At 43.6% G+C, this 27,602-nt stretch overlaps 1 protein-coding gene across 1 annotated transcript in view; it reads left to right on the top strand.

Moving 5' to 3' along the window:
- ptprsa (protein tyrosine phosphatase receptor type Sa) overlaps nt 1-27,602 on the top strand; it is a 207,959-nt gene that overhangs the window by 124,585 nt on the left and 55,772 nt on the right. The window contains exons 7-14 of the mRNA XM_084163819.1: nt 3,209-3,319; nt 13,485-13,754; nt 13,924-14,505; nt 14,670-14,806; nt 14,999-15,143; nt 22,429-22,758; nt 23,723-23,916; nt 26,501-26,618. Of these exons, the coding sequence (XP_084019945.1) occupies nt 3,209-3,319; nt 13,485-13,754; nt 13,924-14,505; nt 14,670-14,806; nt 14,999-15,143; nt 22,429-22,758; nt 23,723-23,916; nt 26,501-26,618 (1,887 nt within the window). The remainder of the gene's footprint in view (nt 1-3,208; nt 3,320-13,484; nt 13,755-13,923; nt 14,506-14,669; nt 14,807-14,998; nt 15,144-22,428; nt 22,759-23,722; nt 23,917-26,500; nt 26,619-27,602) is intronic.

The raw sequence follows: 27,602 nt of genomic DNA, 5'->3' as shown, positions 1-27,602 counted from the left end.
TGCTCTCTTTGTAAACACCCCGGCTCTTTGGTTTATTTATTCCCAGTACTTTATGGAAGCATTAAAATGTCTGTCCCTGGCCTTCAATCAGCTTAAAGATTTCGGAATGCAGAGCCACTACTGACAGACGTTTCTGGAACTGTCTCTGCCCAGAGTCAGACTTCACATGGTTCTTATTCACCGGCCTCCCTGCCGTCCAACTGAGGAGGCCTCTGAGTATGCTCCAGCCCACCTGCCGCGACACTGGCACTCGCTGTGCCAACCGCACATCAAACAGATCCAAATCAGGTCCCCCACACACACCAAAAACCTTAGTCCTTGCAGGTAGACGGTTTCAGTTTGCCGTACGTGTACAACATGCCAGATAGGACTCCCCATTGGGGACGGGATGATCTGATCTGAGGTATTCAAGGGAAAGAGAGAAAATAAGATAAATAAAAAAGCGACAAAATAAGATAATTCAAAATGGGTCGAGTTTCATAGTCTATTTTTGTAAACTCTTAGCTAGAGATCATACATGGACATTTAGGCAGGCTGTCAGAGTAGAGGTAGGAACATAATACAGTGCATTTGGAAAGTATTCAGACCCCTTGACTTTTTCCACATTTTGTTACATTACAGCCTAATTCTAAAATTGATTAAATAGTTGTTTTCCCTCATCAATCTACACACAATACCCCATAATGACAAAGCAAAAACAGGTTTTTAGAAATGTTGGCTAATTTATAAAAAATGAAAAACTGAGATATCACATTTACATAAGTATTCAGACCCTTTACTTAGTACTTTGTTGAAGCACCTTTGGCAGCGATTACAGCCTCGAATCTTCTTGGGTATGACGCTAGTTTGGCACACCTGTATTTGGGGAGTTTATCCCATACTTCTCTGCAGATCCTCACAAGCTCTATCAGGTTGGATGGGGAGCATCGCTGCACAGCTATTTTCAGGTCTCTCCAGAGATGTTCGATCGGGTTCAAGTCCGGGCTCTGGCTGGGCCACTCAAGGACATTCAGAGACAGGTTTTCATCAAGGAAATCTCTGTACTTTGCTCCGTTAATCTTTCCCTTGATCCTGACTAGTCTCCCAGTCCCTGCCGCTGAAAAACATCCCCACAGCATGATGCTGCCACCACTATGCTTCACCGTAGGGATTGTGCCAGGTTTCCTCCAGACGTGACGCTTTGCATTCAGGCCAAAGAATCTTGTTTCTCATGGTCTGAGAGTCGTTCAGGTGCCTTTTGGCAAACTCCAAGCGGGCTGTCATGTGCCTTTTACTGAGGAGTGGCTTCCGTCTGGCCACTATACCATAAAGGCCTGATTGGTGGGGTGCTACAGAGATGGTTGTCCTTCTGGAAGGTTCTCCCGTCTCCACAGAGGAACTCTGGAGCTCTGTCAGAGTGACCATCGGGTTCATGGTCACCTCCCGGATCAAGGCCCTTCTCCCCAGATTGCTCAGTTTGGCCGGGCGGCCAGCTCTAGGAAGAGTCTTGGTGGTTCCAAACTTCTTCCATTTAAGAATGATGGAGGCCACTGTGTTCTTGGGGACCTTCAATGCTGCAGAAATGTTTTGGTACCCTTCCCCAGATCTGTACCTTCCTTAGACCTCATGGCTTGGTTTTTGCTCTGACATGTACTGTCAACTGTGGGACCTTATATTGACAGGTGTGTGCCTTTCCAAATCATGTCCAATTAATTGAATTTACCACAGGTGGACTCCAATCAAGTTGTAGAAACATCTCAAGGTTGATTAATGGAAACAGGATGCACCTGAGCTCAATTTCGAGTCTCATAGCAAAGTGTCTGAGTATTTATGTAAATAAGGTATTGTTTTCGCTTTGTCATTATGTGGTATGTGTAGATTGATGAGGAAAACGTTTTTTTCAATCCATTTTAGAATAAGGCTGTAACGTAACAAATTAGGAAAAAGTGAAGGGGTCTGAATACTTTCCGAATGCACTGTATATGGTTCATTATAAACTTGGTGGTTCGAGCCCTGAATGCTGATTGGCTGACAGCCATGGTATATCAGACAGTATACCACGGGTATGACAAAACATGTATTTTTCTGCTCTAATTACTTTGGTAACCAGTTTATAATAGCAATAAGGCACCTCAGGGGTTTTTGGTATATGGCCAATATACCAGGGCTAAGCGCTGTATCCAGGCACTCCGCATTGCCTAAGAACAGCCCTTAGCCGTGGTATATTGTCGAGATACCACACCGCCTCGGGACTTATTGCTTAATTATAGGGACCTATTTAGACCTGAGTGTTAGGGGGACCTTAACATGTTAGCTTTCTGCAGTGGTATATCTGAATTACGTATTTTTCGAAGTGGTGGTGAATCTGACAAAGGAGCACAGGCACAGTGGCGTATTGATGTGCCTTGGTTAAACGCTAACGAGTGGCGGTGCTGTTTGTCAGGGAGGCAGGGACGGCAATCTGTCAGCAGGCCGAGCCAGACCGAAGTCCTAATGATATCATCAGGAGCAGCCATCATCGAGCGTTAACGAGGAATGATCTGACACCCATTGTTTCACCTCCCGTCTTCGATCTACTTCATTCTCCACACTGTTTACTTTGTTAGCTAGTGCTGGTATTACTCGTCTGAAACCCATATTGAGACTTGCATATGGAGTCGTCGTCGTCGTCCCCCCCCCCCCCCCCCCACACACACACACACTCACACACTCACACACTCACTCACTCACTCACACACACACACACACACACACACACACACACACACACACACACACACACACACACACACACACACACACACACACACACACACACACACACACTCCCTCAGTGAGTGCTATGTGAAGGGTGATCTGTCCATCCCCATTCAATCGTAACCTCTCAGCGCCTACATCTTGTCTATCATGCCACTGGCACTCATGGGTGTTTGAGTAGAAAAACATGTACAAGAATCCTTTCCATACACATTTAACAGCTAATTTAGTTTGACTTATTCAGTTCACCAATTTAATTATTTCATTTTTCGTGGGTTAGCGAGGCTAGTGGAAGGCAGTATGCATTAGTGTTAAGGAGAGAACCATTTTCAACGAAACGGTCTTGAGAAATTTATGGGGGATACTTTTCATTAAAAAGGTTTTTGACTCTCCATTATGGAATTAGTAATAATTTTCTCTCTCTCTTTCTCTCTATCTCTCTCTTTGTCTTTGTCGGGTGTTGTCTTCCCAGGTGCCCTGCAGATTGAGAACAGCGAGGAGACGGACCAGGGGAAGTACGAGTGCGTGGCGTCTAACGTGGAAGGCGTGCGCTACTCATCCCCTGCTAACCTATATGTGCGAGGTAGGGTGCAACAAGGCGCCGGAGGCCAGAACACCTTCTACTCCTTTGACGGAAATGACTGCCAGAGGGCAGCTCAGTCTAAATGCACTAGGAAGTAAAATTTTAAGTAATCGTGACCAAGGGGAACAATACAATTCCTTAACTTCGAATAGGGCACTATTGTGTATCATACAGTATTTGCAAGAAAAATCATATTTATTTAGATAATCCTTGTGGCATTGATACCAGTATTGTTCCTCATAAATGTTAATTTAACTTGCAGTGCTGGTGGAGAGTGTTGAACTGTATTCCACCAACTAACCTTCCTCCCTGTTATAATGCTACATTCAAATTGGTGTCTTTTAGTCTTAATATGCTCCCTTTCTAAAAGCCCCACCTACCCTAAAGAAGTAGATATACAAAATGTATGCTTTTATGATGACAAAGTATGTGGTCAGTAATTATTCAAGTAAGTGAGAGATAGTTGTAGTAGGCTTTTAAATCTGTTTACTGTAAAATGCCCATGTCATTCTCTAAGTTAATGGTCTTAAAGTGAGTGTCCAAGGAATGTTTCTGATTCGATTTTAAGGCACAGGAATATGACGGTAAGTCTGATTTTGATTGGGTGGCAAAGCCTAGTGCAAACCAATCAAAATTTTGAACCCCAGTCTTCCTTTCAGATTGGGAAAAAAGGTTTGAACTGCTGTACAATGAACAAAGGCAATGCCTACAGCATCACTATAGTAGAAACAAGTAGAAACAATGTACTTGTTCTGTACTTGTTCTTCTTTCATCCATTGCTAGTATTCCAACATTACTATTTTGGGGTTTTGTCTTAAAATATGTAATATGGTGCTATATTCTGAAATCGTGAAGATATGAAGAACAATCAGTCTGAGTAAACATTACTCTTATTTTCTTACAAAACAGGCAATGAAGACACAAGTTACTCCCTACCACTAATGCTAAACGTTAATGAATCCCTTGTGAGACAGCTTTAATAAATTGAGGCAGATGCATTTTTAGGCATGTATTATTTAGTTTGTGCATATTAAAAAAGATGCCTCACATATCTGCTCAGTTTGTACCCGCTGTGTACCAAATAACTTTGTTCCCACTAAATAATTCACTGCTCTTACATTATAAAATGGGTCAGGGAGCTGCCTTTTCATTATTGTTGTTATTATAATGCCCTCGGAAGGAGCCGCTTACCAGGGAGTTAAAAATGCTAATGCAATAATACCTTTCCTATAGTAGAGGTCCGTCTCAAGTTCTCATACAGTCTCTGTGATGCTGTGGCACTCTGAGTCAAGCAGTTAACCACCATGCTTATGTCCTGTGTGGCAGAATAAAATACCCACAGCAAGAGCTCCACTGATGTAATAAACAAAAAACTATTGGCAACATTTTGTAATCTTAGAATCTGAATGCAAAGAGTTCTATAGTCAAAATATATACAATATCCTCAGACCAAGCTTAGTTCCAGTAATTGGTGCAATCCCCAGAAGCAACAACACCTTTAAGGATGGTCTCTACAGAAGATCTGTATCACGTGGCACACGTTATGCCTAGATTGTGTAAATTGTCTCTTTTTGGTTTTAATTTGTCAATCAATTCTAATATTTGATGTTGACTAGTATGTTTTGTTCACAAATCAAATTGCACTTAAAATTAGCAGCTCCAGTAGGGATCAAACCTCAAATCAACATTACCCTACAGTAGTATACTGTACTTGATTATAACACTGTAGCCACAGACTATCCAAAAATCAAGCCATTGTCAAAATGTCACCTTTTGGCTTGCTCATAACCACCTGGTTGAAGTAAATATCTTAATACTGTAGCTGCTAATTTGAGCACAAACTGTGTCCTTCTATTGGTTATTTTCTTTTTTACTTCGGGTTGTTTCTTTATTTTCTCTTTATTTTGTTTCGTTCTCTAATGAAAGCAAATTCGGCCACCATGGGAGCTCTCTAGGTGGCTAAGGAGCTTGTGAATTTTGATAATGATGATACGCTTGATTTGACTCCAGTGGCGGCCCATTTTTCCTAACAGACGACAGTGTGGCCACTGGGGTGAATCTGATTGTTTTGGGTTAAAGCTTATTTAAGGGGCCAGGCAAGTTTCTTAAAGACAGATGTCACTGATAGCAGAGACAGAGAGCCGAGGAAAAACAAAAAAATAGAAATGTAGCTGCAGCTAAACGCCTTGAGGTGGCCTTTTTTACTCTCTCTGTGTTTCCCCTATTTTTCTCTTCTCCTCATGTCATTGTGTTCTGCATCAACCCCTTTACATCCCTCAGAGCTTCGAGAAGGTTGGTGTGTTTTTTCTTTTTTACTTTTTTTACCCACATAAAAAAACATGTTGAAAATTTTTACTATATTTATCTATTACAAAGCTCGATTCATTACTAATTTGATGAAATCCTAAACAATTTGTATCAAAACTGCTAAATACTTATGAAGGACAATTTTCTTTATTCTTTATTCAAAAGAAGAAATGATTAAAGGAAACCCGCTTAGTTCGGGTTTTGTTTCCTTAATTTTAAGTTTGCATTGTGGGGCCTTTTCTCGTTTGCATCCTTTGGTATTGCTTCTGCTCTGAAAGCTTTCTTGCACTTGTTGTCATGGAAACCCAGCACTTGGAAATAACAGGGCCTGATGCATGATGGGAGAATGTAACTACGCTTGCATGCCTGAACAGAATTCCTTTGGGCGTTTTCTTTTCTTTCTGCATTATTTCCTGTGTTTTTTGTCAATTTGTTTCTCTCTACTTCTTCTGTTACCCACCCACTGTTTACCTAATTGAGACCTTAGTTGGCTTCTTCTTTTAGTTAGTCCTTTTGTGTTGTGGTGTTTGTGTCGTGTTTGTTCCTTTGTTTTGTTCTGTTTTTGAACTTTCCTTTCCTTAAAAAGTATGTGTTATTTGTGGTTCTTTTGTTTGTGGTCGTTAGTTTTTTCTTCAGTAAAGCTGCTGCTTCTTGAGTCCCTACATGAATGTTAATGTTAGATAAAATAATATGTGTGTATACAGCCAGTGTTCCTGTCATCGTGTTTATAGCAATCCATTACAAAACATCTAACCTGATTGGGCTAGATTGGGTTAAGTGGAGATTTTGCATTTTATAGTATCATGAAGATCAATATCAATATAATGACACCTGCACGGGTGCAGAGGTGTTTTTTATTTTCCAATGGCGGCAATCAGACACGATTGGTTAGTTGCCTGACTGTCATTGTCCTTCAGCAGTCGGCAGACTCAATCAAACTCAGCTTTATTATTAATTCAGTCGCCTTTTCGACATTGCATGTCTGAATTAATTTTCAGTTTGATGCAAGGTGGGTAATGAAGGTTCTCAAATTGGACAAAAACAAATACGGAGCGGTTTGTTTCTTGATGCGTTTGCTTTATAATCCTGGTCTAATGGTGAGGAGAGGGCGCCAAATTAATTGCAGACCAATGCGAGCGCCGTTCGTTCACTGCTTCTAAATTGAGTGTCTTGAATCTAGCTTCCCATCAGCTTTCGAAGGAGTTTTCAGCATAATGTGTTACTGTTGGTGTGTGCTAGTTTTGGAGCAGCAGATATTAAGCTGAATTGGAGCCAGATCTGTATTAAATCTCATGTCACCCACTGCAGTAAACTTGCACAGCTCCAGATCGCTTATGAATACATTACATAGATTTTGGGCCAAAGCCTGGTTGTTGGGCGACGGAATTACATGAGGTTCTACAAGTTTGTTCTATCAGGCATATCACTCATTCAGGCAGAAGAGATTGCATACTTGCTCACGACTTCCCGTATCTAACTCCTCTGAGAGCTATGATATTTTATCTCTATCTATGGATCGCCTGAGGATTAGGTCCAAGAATACGAGCTCGGTATATCTGTAAAGTGGCCCTGCTGGGTCTGCGAAAGCATGTCCAGAGCCGTGTTGCATTCCAACTGCGACAAAATAGTCCCTTTAATAATTGACGCAGAGTGGAGAGCTGCACTCTCCCCCGGGCATGTGTGCCCATGCGGGCCGAGCACGTAGGCTGCCTAAGAGAGACACAGGTTCACCCCTCTGCCTGTATCCTCGCCAATGCAAAAGGGGAAGATTAAATAATGGAATACATCGCCCCTGCCATGTCTCCCAGGACTTGGTTATTGGAGTTAGTTCTTAGTTTTGTAGTTGTATTTGCCCATGTATTCACCCATGGACCTGGTCCCTAATGACATACTGTAACATAACCCTCCCCTCAACCTAACACCAATATGGGCAGTGGAACCACCAAGTTGCAGTTGAGGGTTAATGACATTTCACAATAGTCGACCCACACACTGCTGTGCTGCTGCTAGGCTCTCAACATGTGTGGTCTCTTTTGTGTCTCCTTTCTCCTTGCCCGTCTCTCTTTAGACTCAACTAAGCCAATACTCCCTTTGAAATCCTCCGTCTTAACGCCGTTCAGCGAGACAGTTCATTAGGCAAATGTACCTAATCATCTCTTTCGAGCCCTCACTCGTCGCCGACACAAATGAGGGGTTTGTCGGCTCCCACTGTACCTTGCACCAATTAATGATAAAAAGACACTCTATTAGCAATTGTACCAATATTCCCCCATTGTTGTCCTCTCACAATAGGGTCCTCAAAACATGACATGATCCCACCAAAGGAAACCTAACAAGTGAGCCCAGAAGGCGTAGGCAACGATTACATTTCGTTATCTATTTTTGCAGACCTATATTGATATCTATATATATATTAATGTAGTAGGTCTGTAATTAGTGTCTGGAGAAATATAATAAAAACTTAATCCACATTGTCAATGATGCAGGAAGACTGTGCTGTAATGGCTGCATGTGAATGTTTCCACCTTTACTATGATGCCTGCCTTGTTTTGAATGTGCTTGCATGTCCTGCTGTGCATTTGTGTGTAACTGTTGGGAAAGAAAGCTAGATTACACCTTATTTTCTCACTGGCCAAAGTGGAAGCCAGCCATTTCTAAGTAGATGTTTGTTTGAAGGAGTCCTGGAGATGACCGCCCCTCAAAACCACACATATCTGTATCCTTGGAGCCCTGTATGAATTAAGAAATGCATATTTTTTGACACAAAACAGGGATCAATTTACTCTCAATCTGGACCAAATGTATATAATTTTTCCAATCTGACTAATTCACCACCAAGCTGAGACATATTTGCAGTATAATTTGGCTGCTTGTCTTCTACCTGTAAGACGATGGAAAAGTGTTTGCTATTATCAGATATCCATCCAGGATTTCTATCAGTATACCTTTTGATGAGCCACCCATAGAGACTATTTAGCATTGCCACAGCCAAGCTGTGTTAATATGGGCGGCCCCTGTGGTTTCTATGTAAATGTGCTCGGCCTCACTCCACGAGTGTAACTAAAGGATCTCCATATCATGCCTGTGTCCTCAGGCACCAAGAGGGTGTAATCTCAGCTTCAAGGTGACACTAAAGGCTGCACATTATTTTGGCTTACCCCTTCATTTTGGGGCAGGACAGACTGCCTCACCAAAATGGCCGATAATGTCCGCCTTCTTCTGACCTCCGTTTTGGCACTGAACTCCTTCCACGTACTGCCCACTTAGAGTTAGCGCAGTACTCTGGCGTTCTCTCTTGACTGCTACTTCACCTTCGTCCACTGTAAAACCTTGTCTTTCTCTCCACATTGGGGCTTGAAATAGGATTATATATGTGTTACAGAGTCAAAATGAGTGTTCTATTATTCTCTCTATTCTATATGGTCCGGTTGGGCTCCTGGTCTTTGTGAATGAGGAGATGTGTCAATGCAATTGGGATTCTTTTTTCGCTGGATTTGCATTTCTAAAGGGTAGCATCGCAGAGAAAGAGCAGCAGTCACCACATCAAACACTCTTGTCTGCTCGGGAGAGCTTACAGAGCCAGGTGCATGAAAAAGACATGCACTCCACTCTATCCCTTACTCATTTCGAATACAGTACTATATCAAGGTAATGGTAGCGGGGTGAGGCATTGGCTAGAGATACGAATGTCGACCTGTAACAGCATTCTGAGGGGCCCAGCTCCCAATTCCTCTGCCACCATCAGCCTACCAATCTCAAGATGAATAGGATATAACGAAGCTGTGTTTATTGTCTGACCATCAACTAATGATGCTCTGTTTAAACAGATATTCTGGAGACATTCTGAAGGTAGAATATATCAAAAGCTACATAAACGCATAGGGTTAGAAGTTAGATGATCGTTCCTGACGCATGCTTTAAAGACTTTAATGGTTGGTTTACATTTTTCCAGGGGGGAGACTTATATTAAAGAAAATGTAACAGTAGGGCCTTAGAAGTGCATGTAGCCAAAGGTGAAAGGTTAGATCATCTTCCTCTGTTAAAACCTCATTCACTCAACCACCAATGCTCCCGGTCCATTGGCTGACCCTCGCCCCAAGGGAGAGAACAGCACCATCAAAATCAAAACTGGTATTTTCTTATTCGAATGTCCATACAATGTCAACCTGATTGGACTTCCCTTAAGAATAGACATATTTGATATTCAAGTGTTTGGAATTTGATCTATGTATGTCTAATACAAAAGTGGCCGTAAGTCCTCTATTTGCCTTGAAGCCCCCCCAAAACACAAGTTCCAAAACATCCAATGGTCTTGATACAGAGCCTTGAGGAACACACGTGCATACTGTGATATTGTATATGCTATTAAGACTGAGTGGTTTTGTGGATTTTAAGTTGGATTTCCTTTCTTTGATTTTGTGTGTATGTGTCCCCACACCATGCTAGATTGGGAATGGCATGCTTGGATGGGCTTGGGTGACATGGTTGGACTGTACTGGTTCTCTTGTGTTGGACCTGGTGGATGGAAGGATGCCTGACTGTTATCTGTCACTCATGCCATAGTCACACCCATGCATGTCCGTGTGAGGAATGGGCTGCCCTTTCACCTTTGTTCTTCAATAAGCACTTTGTGGGGAGGGATTAGAATAGGGCTATGGCCTTTTTGGTTGAATACTTTACTCGAAGTACACTACAAAACGGCTGTCATAAGAGTGACATCATACCTACCATAACAGGACAGGATAGGGATCATGACAAAAATCCATAACAGTTATGACAATAGATATGACATTGTTCAGACAGGTCTGATTGTTCTAACATCTGAAAGATGTTGAAACTACATTCTCCTGCCTATTAACAAAGTTATATCCGTTGATATAAATGGAGGGTTGGATGTGATTCAGTCATGACCTGTTATGAAATAAATGATGTCATGCCACCGTTTTACTAGCATTGTGATTGTCACTTCTTGTGAATATGGTGCCTACTTTCTTTTCATTTTTTGGAAATAGGAGGCCATTTTGGAAATAGTTATTTTTGTCTAAAATGTGCCTAAAATGTGCAAAGGTGTTACGCTTTATTTGGTGTCTTTTTGACATAATGCAATTGAGTTACCATTTTACTATAAGTAAACACAAAGTATTTTACAAAATGTTATCTTAAAGGCACATTTGTAGTAACCGCAAGTTAACTTACTGCTACTTCATCTGAATAGAGCCTCAAGGTCGGATTGTTACATTCTGAGCTAGTAAGTGGAACAATTGACATTGTCAGTGAATTCAAGGTATTTTCTAAGGTACTCCGGGAGAGCTGTGGTGTGAGTGTATAGGATAATATGATTATCGGCCAATGGAGACCATAGAAGGTCACCATTCATCTTCAACTCAGTCAGAACAAGTCATGTGAATAATTGCATTATTAGTCATTTTACACATAAAGTAAAAGGCGATACGCCTCCACGATTATGTGACCAATCAATTGTGGTTGATTCTATAGTTCAGATTCTAGTAGAGAGTAGTAGAGATTAACATTTCTTGGATGTCTCTTTGTGCACAAGCTTGGTTTAGGTATTATAGATCCCAGCCCAGAGTTACTTTATTGATATGCACACTCGGTAGTGTACACAAACAGGTAAATCATTTTAGAAGGAGTGTGCTGTAAGCTGAATGGTGCTCTCCCTCGTGGAAAATCAACCAAGGTTATCCGATACTACTATCGAATGAATCCCATTTGGATCGACACGGTGTATTTGGAATGCCATTTTTCCTCTATGCCCCTTCTTCCCCCCCTAATCTTTGTGCACCCCTGGTTTTGTTGGCAACAAGCCGGGGGATGGGGGGGGGGGCAGTTGAATCTCTGATTTGAAGCCCCAGTGTGCGAGACCTCGATCCCACTTTGAGCCATGTTTTTGTTTACTTTGGCCAAAATCACAGTCTCCTTACTCTATCCAACTTCCGCCCCTCTCCCCTCCTACCTTCCCTACCCTCTCCCCTCCCTCTGCGTACAGTACGTCCTCGTGCCCATCAGTGTCTTGTCTGACTGTCTGTCCCTTCAGTCTGCTGTCTTGCTGCTTGGGTCTGTTCCGTTCTGCCTCGTGTCCCGTCTTCTTGTCCTCCCCGTCTGTCTGTCTCTAAGTCTGAGTCTCAGCCCTTACGTATTCACATCTCCCTCCCTCTCTCTCCCTCTCGACCTGAGTCCCATAGCCTCATACACAGTGTGTCTGTCACACACACAAATAGGCATACACATACACATAGCATTACATCACACATATCACGAACATCACACACATGTAGATATACTATGCATACTCACATAAACCCAAACTATTACCCAACCCAACCCTCTCCCCTCTCTCAATCCCATGATCAACTTCCTCTGACCATTCAACCTACACCCAATTCTCTCCCATCCTACATGTCCATTGTACTCTACCTTTCTCCAGCTCTTCCTCTACCTCCTGTCGGTTTGTTTCTTGACTTCTTTTACTATCTGTGATAGTTCCTCTCTAGCTACAACTACTACAGCTATCTCTTTATGTCCTCTTATAAACACACTACCTGTTCCTCTCTATACTTATTTTGTGTTACTTCTGCCAGGACTGCGATGTGACAATGTGCCAACTGTCACATTAGGTCACATTGGCAAAAAAAAAAGCTTACATAGCATTGAAGTGGGTTTCCCCCCTCCCTCCTCCCACCCCTCCCTTCTCTCTTTTTGTCTCTCTCTCTTTCTCTATTCCTTGCGCGCGCTTTATCCTATATCTGATATTTCTCTTTTCCTCTCCAATCGTCTTTGTCTGGGCATGCTAGCGACCCTTAAGTTATATTCCTCAATGCATTTTATCTAAATTTTATATCTGTTTTTTTTACTTATCATTTACTCCTTGATTTACCTCAATCTATTATGCATGCTGTCTGTGGGACTGATAGTTGCATCTATCAATGGAACCGTGTCAGATCTTAAAAAGGCTTTGTCCAGTGGATCTACCCTAAAACACAAAAATCTGATTAAAGTTTCTCATCATTAGCCATAGCTAGCAGGTGCCATTAGGGCATGAGCCTGTTCATCAATCAGGTGCATGAGGCCTCAACTCGAACTATAACCACTCTATCCATAGAATAAATACTATGGGAGAAATGTCTTAGGGAAGATCTCAATTGCATACTCCTCGCATCCTCTCTCCTCTCTCCTTGTCTCCTTCTCAAAACCCAATGGAGAAGGTCAGAGGGGAGAGAGCTCTGGCTTTCTCATGCAATGGGTTTTGAGAAGGAGACAAGGAGAGAGGACGAGAGGAGTATGCAATTGAGATCTTCCCTTATTCTTCCTTTGCTGTGGGAGGGCCTATAATGGCCAACTTGCTGGTTTGCTGTGAGTGGCTGAGAGGACAGGAAGTTCCTGTTTACTGTATGGCATCGGTCATACAGTACTCCCTCAAATATTATACTCTGTCTTCATGGGTGTTAACTCCACGATGTAGATGCATATTCTGTCAGTAGTTCAGTTTTCAAAGATGAGAAACTCGTAATAGATTTTTGTGTCTTTAATTGTGCTGTGATGGGTCAAATTTTGGTCAATGGAACCTTGTTGCTATGAATCGTTGCTTTAATGTCAATCTATATTGTTGTTGAAGCAGTTGTTGTTAGTTTAGTATTTTTTTGTTTCTTTGGAAAGTATGTACTAGAAAAACGTACTAGATTTTGTTGATTCAGTTGCCATGTACCGTGTGGATCTCTGTAGATGTAACGGATGCCGTTGAAAGGTTCATTTTCATTGGCCGGTCTTATTACCTCTTTTTCTCTCTCTTTTTGACTCCCTCCCTCCCTCCACCTCTTCCCTCCCTCCTTCCCACTCCCAGTCCGGCGCGTGCCCCCTCGCTTTTCCATCCCGCCGACCAGTCACGAGATCATGCCAGGTGGCAGTGTGAACATCACCTGCGTGGCGGTAGGGTCGCCCATGCCCTACGTCAAATGGATGCTCAACTCGGAGGACCTGACACCGGAGGACGAGATGCCGGTGGGCCGGAACGTTCTAGAGCTCAACAGCGTGCGAGAGTCTGCCAACTACACATGTGTGGCCATGAGCAGTCTGGGCATCATCGAGGCGGTCGCGCAGATCACAGTCAAGTGTAAGAGGGGGCACAGGGATTCTTCTAGGCTACTGCTACTACTGCTATGGTCGAGCAAAACCAGCATTGAGATGTGTTATGAGGTGCCATCTTTATGATAATTCTGTGTCTGCATCTGAGTAATCTAAAAGTCCCTCTTCACCCCTCCCTCCCCACCTGACCCCCACAGCCCTGCCCAAGCCCCCAGGCATCCCCATGGTGACTGAGACCACGGCCACCAGCGTCACCATCACCTGGGACTCAGGCAACCCGGACCCCGTGTCTTATTACATCATCCAGTACCGCGCCAAGTCTCCCGACAGCAAGTTTGAGACCATGGACGGCATCACCACCACGAGATACAGCATCGGGGGCCTCTACCCCAACACAGAGTATGAGATCCGCGTTTCGGCCTTCAACACGATCGGCCAGGGTCCCCCCAGTGAGCCGGTGGAGACCCGGACCGGGGAACAAGCCCCGGCTAGTCCTCCCCGCAACATCCAGGCCCGGATCATCTCCCAGAACACCATGATGGTCCGCTGGGACGAGCCTGAGGAGCCCAACGGGCAGATCAAAGGGTACCGGGTGTACTACACCATGGACCCGTCCCAGCTCATGAGCCTATGGCAGATCCATAATGTCCAGGATAGCATCATTACCACTATCCAGAGCCTGGTGGCGTCTGAGACCTACACCATCCGTGTCCTGGCCTTTACCTCGGTGGGCGATGGGCCCTTCTCCGACCCCATCCATGTCAAAGTGCTGCAAGGAGGTTAGGGTTCTGGGTTCAACCTTTCCTATCAACATGTCTGTGTGCTCTTACTAGGGATGAATGCATACCACAAGTGATCCATTACGATCCTGTACTGTAGAAAGGAAAGAGGGTTCACTGCAATGATCACTGTCACTAATGCAATTTATCTTTGACTATCGTAGTCCCCGGACAGCCAACAAAGTTCCAGGTTGGCGGTGTGTCCGACACAAGCATCGAGTTGACCTGGGAACCTGCCTTTGAGAAGGAGGGAATCATCAACTTTGAGCTCCGGTACAAAGAGGGCAGTTTTGGCAGCCAGGTAAGATATTGTTGTCCATTGTTTAAGGCTATGGGAAGATTCTTGACCAAGCCTTTAAGTACTCTTAGAACACCCTATCTGAGGAAAGGTGGTCAGCAAACAAGGTTAAAAAAGGAACAAACATAAGGTACAGTAAACTGAAGTGATATTTATTTTCCATCAAAAAAATGCCTTACTCCCTCTGTTCAACAGGTGACCAAAACTTTCGGCCCCACTGCCTCATACGTCGTTGAGGGTCTGCGAGCAAACACAGAGTACTACTTCTCTCTGGCCGCCATTTCCAACAAAGGCATCGGAGCCTTCACCAATGAAATATCCCAGAAAACCTTGCAAGCCAGTATGTAGCCCTTTTGCTCTCTTCTCCATGTCCTCTGTGTAGGGTGTGGGCGGGCTGGTGGGATTCTGTGGTGCAGGGGTTAACAATGTGTTTGTGTCTTCTGGGGGACCTTTAATCATGCAGATGTTTTGTGAGGACATGAACTCTCTTCCTGGCTCCAGGCTAGAACCATGGAATTATAGGAAGCGTCTCCGTTATTGCCTTGATGTCGAAGTTCTCATCACCTTTGAACTGTGAATGTGTTTTATGAGGCCATACTCAGGGTTCAAAGATGATTCTGTTTTGTAATGTCTTTCTTGATTCAATACTATGCAGGTCATCTTTTGAAAATGTGATTTAATGCTTTGTGACTGACCAATGATGATTTCTCCCAAAGACTTCAACCTGACAACAATAACTTTACGTTTGCCTCATGAACATGACATACACTCTGTACAATTTGCTGTTCTTCTGGAGGATAGGGATTATGTTTGTAAATGCAAAAGGTTGTGAGTACTGTATTCACAGTCGTTTATGGCTTTTAACAGCTTTTTACCTTTTTATTTGATTATTCTCCAACCTGGGTTTATACTGTATGTCATGGTGCTAACTATGACGCAGTTTATCCTACATTGTCAAACAAACCGGTCAATGTGGACAGACAACGTTTTGCAGTTTCTTTCTCTTCCTTTTACTTCTGTTTTTATTTGGTTTTCTTTTGTCAACAGCAAGTGCACTTTAACCCATGTGACTGAGACACAAAAAATGTCTAACTCCCCAGTGACTGCCATGGCTTTCTGCTGAACCGTCTGTAGACAGGGGTGAGGGAGGGTGTAGACGGGTGGGTGTAGGAATCAGAAGACAGGCAGCAAAACTATCCAATCACAAGCCTTAACTGCTCCTCAGCGGCCCCACCTTGCAAATTAATTCCAGCCGATCAATTCAGGAGTGACCTGTACATTTTTTCCCCAGATGCCAGGAACACATCTAAATAATTTAAACACTGCTTGCTAAAAATAGTCCCACACAAGTGACATCATGGTACCCAGTAGGTGCAGAATAATAAAATATTCAATGCTGGTTGAGGAATGTGGAGCTGTTAGGATATTACATGTACAATCTCCTGTAAGTCTCCAGACTTCCTTAGGGGTTACATACTGTATTCAAATACTTAGATTTTAGTTATGTGTTGAGGTTTAAGGCTTTATCTCCGAAGAACTCAGACAATGTATCTGGATTTGCTTACATTATGGATGGATCAGGGCAGCCTCTGTGCAATTTGGACATTTATGCAGGGTGGTAAGTTCATATAGATAAATTGTACAGATCAATGAGCATTGCTCAAATATGTATATTCCCTAGCCTAGATCAAATGAGTGTATTAATCATACAGCATCCATGTAATCATAGCCCACACAATTCCATTATACTTTCATTAATGTACATGGATGTTTAATTGGAGAATAGATTGGAGCTGTTTTGTCCTCTGTCAGATTCCTAAGGGGTTTACAATGAAGAACTTTGACTGGGGTTGGCCATCGGAAAGCCATGGTGGTGGGAGGAGACCTCTTTTAAAATGTAACACATTTTCTGTTTCTACCAGTGCAACTTGTTAGCCGTGCCCCTTGTTGGGGGTGTAGGGCTTTGGGATAACCACTTCACATTTATGTTGGTTGTGGTGGGGATAGCTCTGCAGACAATGCTGCTGAATCACTTATGGGGCACCAGTTGCATGCAACACTCCCTCCTATCCCCCAAGGAGGGGGGGGGGGGTTGAGATTCTGTCACTGCATCCTTGATCAACGGCTACACCAGGCATGACCCTACCTGTATATGCACAGTCAACTCCATCTCTGTCTCTGTGTCTTCAAGTATGTGTGTGAGTATGTGTGTGGGTATTTTCGCCTGTATATGTATGTATGTATGTCACAGGTGGCTGGTGGCACCTTAATTGTGGAGGACAGGCTCATAGTAATGGCTGGAATAGAATAAATGGTTTCCATGTGTTTGATGCCATTCCATTCACTCCATTCCAGCCATTCCATTATCTCTCTCTCTCTCTCTCTCTCTCTCTCTCTCTCTCTCTCTCTCTCTGTCTCGGTGTCGGTCTCTGTCTCTCTGTCTGTCCTTCCATTGCTGTCTCTGTCACATGTTCCCCCTTGTCTGAAATGGAACAAAAGCTCTCCTTGGAATGGCTTGACATCACCTTGCTTACTTTGTTTCTTTCCTCCTGTTTTGTTGAGTCAATTTAATAACTTTTGAGTTAGATATTTTTTTTTTTTAAAGCATACGGCTCACATTACATCAGGAAGCAGCTTGCCACATTTTTGCTGGGTTCTAATGTGAAGTCAACTGCAGCCACCACAACAGCTACAACATACACCACTTAGCGATAACATTTCCAAACCTTATCCATTTAACTAGAGTAAGTATCTCCTGGGGTCTATTTCAGCACTCTGCTTGTGCTGAGGGTCTCCGTTTATCAACCCCTTGAGCTCTGTCGTTAGAGTCCAGGGACATCAGTCACTTTTCTTAGTCCAATGGCTGCTCGTGTACAGCCAGCCATCCCTTCTGAAGTAGGTGTCAGAAAAAGCCAATGGCTTCACATCAAAGAGGTCAGAAAGGTTACGGACTCAGACAGTCAAATCAAAACTGTGTTTCACACCACAACACAAAAACATCAAAACAAAACATGATCTTGTGGATGCCTTTGAGGTAAGTGTTTGCTTGGCACAGGTGGTCCAGTCTGCCGTAGCCCATAGCAATGACCCCCCCCCCCCCCCATTACCCCCGTGACCTGCCACGTAGCCCACTCAACCTTCATTAACTTAGATGTCTACTTCCATTATAATCATCCCAAAAGAAGAGACAAGAATAGGTTAGTAGACTCCATACGTGAAATTGTTAAATATTAATACAACATGTCTGTGTTTTGGCTACATATACATTTCGGCAATAGAGAGTATATGTCTCTTCCAGACAGCTCAGAGAGTTAATAAAGCTCCTTGTGACATGTTTAGCTCAGGGCAAGTATCTTCAGTGCAGTGAAGAGTGGAGTTAGTTGAAACTCCCTGCCTCGTGGCAAAAACCTCATCAAAACTGAGTGTACTATTAGAGTCTGACGTGTAGCACACACACACACACACACGCACACACCCTAAAGTGCCGGCTTTTTAGAAGACAAAGGTATTCTACTTTGGCAGTAATAGAGTGGAGAGGTACATAAAGTAAAGTAAAGAGTGTACTGTGTCCATCGCAAAAGGCAAAGCCAATCATCACATAGTTTCATCCTTAAAACAAACCAAGGGATTCTGGGAGACTGCTTTGAGACACATGACCGCCGCCCTAGACTGCTGTCCCTCATACATATCTCCATCCTCCTCCCCCTTCTAAGAATCCAATTACCTTAGTGCGGCACTGCCAGACACTGTCATTATAAACACAAACCTCATTGGAGCAGCATGAGATTGCTCGCTATACATAAGCCACACACACACACACACTATTGCAGGCTACAGTATAATGAGGGAAAGAGGAAACCTTGTTTAACAGCGGCTTGACTCGGCCCGCTGCTCACACACTCAGATGTGTTTAAACACTAATGACATGTTAGGGAAAGACCATTAGGACGGGAGAAAAAAAATAATTAGTACAGAGAACAGTTAAGCCTGGATTTGAGCTTGCAAATTACCCTTGTGTTACTCGGCAGATTGGACCTCTTTTCCAACCAAGTGAAGTGAAAGACAAAAGGCAATCTTCTCCTTGTTTCCTTTCTGTCTATTCTCTCTGGTACAGTACAAATGTCCTCAGAGTGTGGAGTATGTCTTCAGTCAGTGTGGCGTGACCAGGGGCCATTGTCATGGGGACCGCTCTGCCACTAAGGACCAGTGAAAACCCACAGCCAAGGAGTTCTCTCCCGACTCCTCACCTACACCTTAGCTTCAAGAAATCACTTATTTGATCTCTGATCTGTAATATCTGACTCCAAGAAGATCAATTAAAGTGTATCTGAGTCAAATTATTTTGGGCAAGGAAACAAAGAAATGTATGTGGCACCAGTGAGTTAAATGTTCCTACACTGGTCCTGTGGGCAGCAATGGCCCCCATTCAGACGCAAGGCCCCCTGGGATACGCTGTCCCAATCAGACGAGGTTGAGACACCTATGAGACAACCGTTCAGACGCGGCCATGGAGGGTCCACACACCAAGGACCGGGAGCTCCCCTTATCTCTCCCTCAACGTTACCCAGCCGAGAGGCACCGTAATGGGGACAGGCCAGACCCCGGGGTGGATGTTACGTGAGGTTTGCAGTGGGGAGAGTGAAGGGCCCTAGGATGTCAGATAAGAATCCCATTTCATAGCGTCTGAATTAATTTCACGCTTTGCCGATGAGCTATAGGGAGACCTCTGGATTGTCAGGCTTTGTTACACATTTAGATTATACCTTGAAGCTGCCAGCACCCAGAGGAGTGTTATCGCTCAAATTAAAGTGGCAGATTCTAAATCCCTGTATTTAGCCAAACAAGCAGTTTAGCCCCCCACTTACTGTAATTGCTGAATGTTTTTAGATATATTGGAATATTTGTAGGAAAGCGGCCATTTGGCATGGAGTCGGATTAATTCCGTAATAATGACAAATACCGCTCTGACATTTGACATTGAGGGTGAAAATAAAACAACGCACGCATCTTGTACTTACACTCCCTGACTGAATGCGAATTTGATTCGTGACTAGCCGCAGACTAATGACTTGTGGACCAGCTTGTGTTGCGAGCAGGGCTATTGAAGGAGGTACATGTACATGTTTGCAGTAATTTATAAAGCCTCTACCAGCATTAGAAAACATCCCAAACCACATCTCCCTCTAAGCTTCCGTTCACATCATAACAGACTTAGAATCTGGTGGCGATATCTCCACAGACATGACTAATCATACTGTATGTCATATCATATAGCATTCATACAGGCTTTCAAAATATGCTTCAAAAGACCTACTGAAAGTGAAGCATTACCAGAGTTCCATCTTTTGTTGCTGTCATAGTTCTAGTGTCCATAATCTCCACCACTGGGCTTTGTGAGAACCGAGGCTTACCCCATGGCTGTGCCCCTTGCCTGTCTTAAGTGTATCTGGTGTGAGGGGTCTGCGTGGCACCATAGATCAAACCCTGTCAGATTCCACAGCTTCTCTCTTCACATAGATTGAGCACTGAGCAATCGTTCTTGACACTGAGAGTTTGCAAAATACAATCTATTGCGGGGAAGAATGGAGAGAGACTGAAAGGCTGAAATCCGGTAAAACCGTAAGTAAATAAGCACATTGGACTCAGAAAAGGTTCCAAACTGTATCTGTTCCAGAACAGTCAGTTCTTATATCTGTTGACTGAGACCATCCACTGATCGTAAAGACCTCCTATCTTCTCCGGCTGCACTGTTAGCAAGAATGGCAGTACGGTTGGTACAGCAGCAGTAACCTTAATGAATGCAGCAGCACAAGTCGTCCGTCTCGGTGCTGGTGCTGTCTGTGTTCTTTTTTATTGTTTAAGAGTTAGCGGCAGGCTACTCCCCACCGGTACACAAGTGGGAAAGCTATGAAATGGGATTCTCTGAGCAAACGTTTATGGTAAAAAAGAAACAGTGTCCTTTTCCCAAGGTCAAATGCAGAAACACAGAACCCAGTGGGTGTAGGTTTTCCCCAACTGCTCCCATTCCTCAGTCTTGTGGACCCTCCCTCCGGCCCAAGTTATACAAGAGTATAATGCAGACCTGGCTACAGCACAGAGCCAACTCTCTCACTCTTAGCAACCCAAAAGAGCTCAAAACTACCTATCTCAACAGGCCAATTTGACCAACTACAAAGCACAGTTTTCTGGCTTTGAATTTGATAAGATGTGCCTCTATTTGGACACACTATGTGGAAGGAGAGGGTTGTAGCTCACTGGCTCAGGGTGACCGCAATCTGTAGTCAGGTGCTGGTGGTAAGAAAGTCTTCAAAAGTTAGTATTTGAAGGAAGCCAGGTACGTATAATGCAGAATGTACTTGTGTTTTGAAGTTTTAATGTTCTTATTTTCCGTTTTCTGCTCAATAGTCTGTTTTTTCATGTTTGTTATGATTTGACATTTTGGACCCTAACGTTTTTCTTTCTTTTGAGTCACCTCGGTTACAGATCCAATTCATTTTCCAGTACCTTGTATCAATTTGTGTTTTGCTTTCTCCAGCTCTTGTTTTGGAATGAAAACATACTGTATTTTGTTTTTCCTGTGGATTCAATTTCCATTTTTGTATTTGAGCAAATCAATGTGGAATGCCTTTTTCTATGAATTCATGTTTTTCATTTAGCTTATTCCAGCACTATTACAGATGAATTAGATAGTAATAATGAACTGGGCTTGTCACAAATTCAGTGAATAATAATATATTATATTCACATGGACGAGTGTTGGTAGAAAAAGGGGGATCTTGACTTGAATAGAAAGGGTCTCATCTATGTCCTCTTATCCGTCTAATGCCTGGTGCGGGGTGAGAAGTGAAACATTTTATCACTCCTTGCACGCTCACTCGGTGAGCACAAGCTCTAAGAGCTCTGTGCAGATTAGAACGTACAGGCTTTCATTTTGATTTAGAAGTTGTGTAGCTTTTGATATGTTTTAGAAGAGCGCTCCACACAAAAAACCCAGCCACTGTGTTGAATGGCTTTTATATAATGATAATAAAAATACCCACTCTGCTACTTCTCCCCCTTCCTCTAACTCCCATACTGGAAGTACAACACCTTTCAGTTTAAGGAGGAGTGTAAGGCTGCCAGAAAGAGAGAGGCTGTGGTTTTTTATCCTTTAATCAATAGTGTGAGTGTGCAGGCCTGGACAGGCTAACATCAGATATCTCCCGTGGTATCACACACAGGCTGATAACTGACAGACCCTGACAGACCCCTAGGTGTTACAGACCACTGTGCACATGTCTGGAAATATAACTCTGTGAGTCCGTGACATAGTCCCAGCTATCAAAAGAACTGGCCCAGTATCTCACAAGAGGCATCCATTTTGCTTCATTATTATGCACGCTGTGTCGTCCAGTCCTCCTTACACCTTTTACGTTTACATTTGCCTGACGAGTCAGTGTTTCTGTTTTGTTAACATTTCTGTCAGTTCAAGTCTCCTTTTGAGTTGGGTTTTTCCTTTTATCATTTTCTTTATCTCTCCCATCTTTTTGTTTTTTGTTTTTCACCCCTTTCCCCCTTCCTCCCCTCCTCCTCCTCCGTCTCCTCCACCTCCTCCCCCCTTCCTCCCTATCCTCCCACCTGACCAGAGCCCTCAGCCCCCCCTCAAGACATTAAATGCAGCAGCTCCAGCTCCACCACCCTGCTGGTAAGTTGGCGCCCCCCGCCTGTGGAGAGCCAGAATGGCGCCCTGGCGGGGTACCTAGTGCGCTACCAGGTGGTGGGAGCCTCCATAGAGGGTGGCGGCGGCGGCGGTGCCGGGGAACCCATGGAGGAGCCGGCCGTGCCGCCCAGCGACGGGCAGGTGCTGCTCCAGAAGCTGGAGAAATGGACCCAGTACCGTGTCACCTTGGCCGCCTTCACCGAAATCGGGCCGGGCCCAGAGAGCGAGCCCCTGCTCTGCCGCACTGACGAGGATGGTAATTGAGCTTATTTCACCTGCAATACTGATATTCTGTACACTTGTTGTGAGAAAATACAATACCTGGGCTGTCGACATAGCTACACAACGATCTGCTTCTCAGACAATGGGCAATACCTCTACTACCGTATGATAACAGGGTTGTAGCAGTAGCAACCCATAAAATTATCTCACCTATAGTATAGCTTCAGTTATGATGCCCATACAATAGCTTTTCCAAACCCCTAAACATAGAATAAATTCACACTGTCAATAGCTTAGCTCAGTGGTTCAAATCAAGGACCCCCAGACATAAGTGTCTTAATAAAAACCAGACCACCCAAGCGACATCACAATATCCTTGGGAAATCTAAAAGTCGTTGTTAAACCATTTCCCCTCCCCTCCTACATTGAATTTATGATATAGCCGCCCCATCTCATCTCCTTCTTCCTCTATGGTGTCTAACAGCTTAGTGTTCAGCCTCTAACGATTATGAGCAGGCCACACCTCAGGCCCTCGCATGTCTGGCCATGTCACAGCACAGCCAATTCCACTGATGGAGGCTGACAGCAACTCAGCCAACTGATGGCTCGCCATCCCCCACAATACACCGGTGCAAATGGGCCACCATTTTATTAACTGTGTGTAGGAGCCAATATGTCTCTGGAGGCCAGTGTGGTGCACAGTAAAAGGCAGGACGCCAAGGCCTCACATAAAGGCTTTCCGTTATGTCTGCGAGATAGGGGTTTAACCGGAGACCGGCGACACAGAGTAGACACGTATTGGGAGGTCAGGTGAGGGAGACAGTTGTGTAGTACAGTTTTGTGTGCTTGAAAGGTTTGCCCCTACAGTCTGTGGTGGGGGTGGGGGGTATGTGAGCGGACTGCAGAGTTTAAGTTTCTGGCTGTCAGGGGAATAGCTCTTGTAGTACTATGCTGTCGCAGTGTTTTAACATGGGCCCTATCTTTTTTTTTACCCACAGTTCCAGGGGCTCCTCCTCGGCGGGTCGAGGTGGAGGTGCTCAACTCCACGGCGCTCAAGGTCATGTGGCGCTCCCTGTTGCCGGGGCGACAGCACGGCCAGATCCGTGGTTACCAGGTGCACTATGTGCGCGTGGAGAACGGGGAGTCGCGCGGTCTGCCCCTCATCAAGGATGTCATGCTAGCTGACGCCCAGGTATGATCCAGCCCCTATTGGTCCACCAATTAACCAATTCATTGTATCAAGCTGTCCTATTGGAATGACACACTCTTATGGAGTGACATGAGAGCCCATGTAAAGATTAGTTAAAAGCTGTTTTATAGTGTAATATGAAAGAAAAATTGTCACAGATACAACAAACTGAAGAAGAACCTGAAAACCTTGTTTGAAGTTTTGTGAAAGTGTAAATGCACACATTACTTTTACAATGTGTGCTACAATATGTACAATACCTATGCTCTCCCCTTTTAGTTTATAATTTCATGTTTCTACAATATTCCTCTCCTCTGCCCTCAACAAATAATCACACCTTCCTTCTTTCACTTCCCCTCCTTTTATTAGGACTGTATAGACCCCCCTTTAAGAGAACCTCAGTGGTCCACTTCTTGAAAAGTGTGATTGCACGGCTCGTATCGAGCACAGCAACTAGGCACAAAATGGCTGATTATAGTATTCTGAGGCTGGAAAACCAAAATTGGCATGAAAGCATTTCAGAGAAAAATGGTCCTCCCTGAAAGCTAGAATTATAATGGGAGCCGGCACAATGGTCAGTTTTTACAAAGCCTCTGTCAACAAAACAGTGGAGGAAATACACAAAGTATTTTCGGTGTGCTGTGTCATCATACAGTAAATTACAGCTTTGCACCACTAGGACAAACAAAGCGAAAGTACACAAACAAACTGAATATTTATCCCCAGAAGTCTATTAACATATCTATTCCACAACGCTTTCAAGCAGCATTCATGATGTGTGGTCTCTTTTTTCACAGGTCTTTCTTGTAAAATAGATTTTATCTCAATGAGCATAACCTGTATAACTAAATGTTTCGTAAAAATGACCTTATTATGACAGGCTGTTGACAAATTGTTAATGGTTCAGCCAATGTTTGGATGTTTTAGTAATCTTTTATACATTTTATTTTAGTCATCCAACTTGGAGGTAATGCACAATTATTACAGTAGATACAGTAACATCCTAAAAAAGCCACTGTAAACAGCCCCCATAGACTTCAGTTCACACCTCTTCCCCTAGCCTCAGCTGCTCTCCATAAAACAGACTAACTCCCCTCTATCCCTCTCTCTGGTCTGACCTGTATACAACAACCTTCTTCTGACATGTCTGTGCTCTCACCCTCTTCTCAACACGCTCCCTTCTCACATTCCCCTTCTCTTGAGTTCCTCTCACCCTCTCACACTCCTCTTTCTTCCCTCTTTCTCTCTCTTTTAAAAATCGCTCTCTTTCCTGCACTCTCCTCTATATGGGGGGGGGGGTTAGTGGGAAACGGACGATACAGCCGAATACGTGAGTATATATGGAGTCGCCAGAGTGCTACGGTGTAGTTGGGGGGATAAAAAGCACTGGGTATTGCATCACCCCAGCTATGTTCACATGTATAAGAAAGACAGGAATTACATCATCCTATTCAATAGAGCTTTGATATTAGGGTGCTTTATCAGTAATGCCCTAACACTATATATTATGAACAGGCTCTCTCAAGTTAGCATAGCCTATCCGGTGCGACCCATCTCAAGTATTGATGTCCTAGAGAGAGTAAAGGCAGAATTGCTAATGCTAATTAGCTGAGCGGAAGATGAGACGGTGGCTGATGCAATATCTGGGTGCTGCTTCTCCCTGTGCCTGGACTGCTTAATGCTACTTCGTGCTACTGTTTGTTGTCGTGGTGTGCGTCGTGTCGTGTTGTGTTATGATGTGATAGTGTGTTTTGTGTTGCGATTTTGCTGTTTTTTCTTTTACTTTGCCGGTTCCCCGCCTAGATTGAGTGTGAAATCTCATTCTTCCATCCGTTAATCAATGGTCTCATTGTTTAGACAGTTATTTTTAAGTCAATCTTAACATGAATGATACAATGTATCATCAGAGTCTTGAAATCTAAAATGGCTGCCTCATCATCATACCTCCTCAAACTCACCCGATTGGCCCTTGTGTTTATCAACAATTAATTTCTGACATAATTTGAGTCTTAACGTTTGGCCCCATTCCCCAGTTTCATAAACACTTGCATGATATATATGATATGGCCGCCGCCGTCTTTGGTGTGAAAACAGTACATATGTCCTCTCTTTACCGCCGCTGACCTCTCCATCTCCCAGCTGACCAATCTAAAAACATCCTGCATTCATTTATCTAGCCAAGCCCCTCTACTGAAAGATTCATCAGCATTGATCGAAGATTCCGCTCTCAAGAGAACCAGAGACAATAATGGCTGAAGGAAAACTGCATGCGCCAGCGTGCATATTCTTTTTTATTGTGAGCGTAACTTGGCTAATGCCTCAGATAATGTATATCCATTTTGCCCCTCCTTTTCATATGCATCTTGTAGCTTTAGGGAGTAATATAATGTTTAGGGAGCGGTAGGATTAGCAGGATTCAACCTGCAAACAAAATGGAGGACAGAAAGCATTCTATCCACCTTAGAGGTCAAAAGCAGCAGAACACGATAAAATAGTAAGAGAAGGTGGTTGGCTGCGGAGGTGGTGATGGTCATATGTTTTGACCGGTGTTCTGATATATTGTTTGTCTACTTCCTCTTTCCTACAGGAAATGGTCATCGGAGGGCTCCAGCCGGACACCACCTACTCCATCACAGTAGCTGCGTACACCACTAAGGGAGATGGAGCACGCAGCAAACCCAAACTGGTGGTTACCAAAGGAGCAGGTCAGTCTTTCATACAGTTTATATTATCAGTCTATATAGTACCACAATTGTGCCGTCTGGTTTGCTTAATATAAGGAATGTGAAATGATTTATACTTTTACTTTACCTTTTGATACTTAAGTATATTTTTGCAATTACATTTACTTTTGAAACATAAGTATATTTAAAACCAAATAATTTTAGACTTTTACTCAAGTTGTATTCTACCAGGTGACTTTTACTTTAGTCATTTTCTATTAAGGTATCTTTACTTTTACTCAAGTATGACAATTGGGTACTTTTTCCACCATTGCTCATGACACATATTACAATGCATTAGTACTGCATCATAATTAATTGCACCTGTAGGCTTTAAGTTACCTTCCCTATATTGGAAAGAAAATTACCATTCAAATATTTATCGATGAAACGGTTGTGGGCTTAAATAGACACATTTTGAAAGACAGAGACAATCCTATTTGATTTTGTTGTTGTGTTGCTGCTGGAGAGGCAGTTGGGTCATTTCGAATTGGATAGGGCCCTGAAGATAATCTGTAAATGTTCAGCAAACTATTCACAGACGGAATGGTGGATGATTGGAGATAGGAGTTTTGGCAGATTTGGTTATTCCATTGCCCAGGGCTTGTGGATTCATGCTGGATACCACACTCAGTCTTCAGAGTCTCTCTCTCTCTTTCTTTCTCTTTCTGAGGCTACACTTTTCCTTATTTTCCTCTCTCTTAAACACCAGTGGCAAGGCCAGGTTAACCAGGGCACTTAAGCCTCTTTAGAACCCAGAAGGCTCAGCTACTGTGAACACAGTCTAAACCTGCAAGACTGGAGAGCTGTGAAAGCCCTCTTTGAGCAAATATGGGGCCGTCAGGGCTGAGATATGAGGCTCCTTTGTGTATGCATTCACGCCAGTCCGCTTCGGGGCCTTCAATATACACACACTCGAAAGCAGACACACACCCACACACCCTCTCACACAAACACACATACGCC

Source organism: Coregonus lavaretus (assembly GCF_964263955.1).
Source record: "Coregonus lavaretus genome assembly, chromosome: 6".
NCBI classification, from domain to species: Eukaryota; Metazoa; Chordata; class Actinopteri; order Salmoniformes; family Salmonidae; genus Coregonus; species Coregonus lavaretus.
This window is presented reverse-complemented; position numbering and strand designations above follow the sequence as displayed.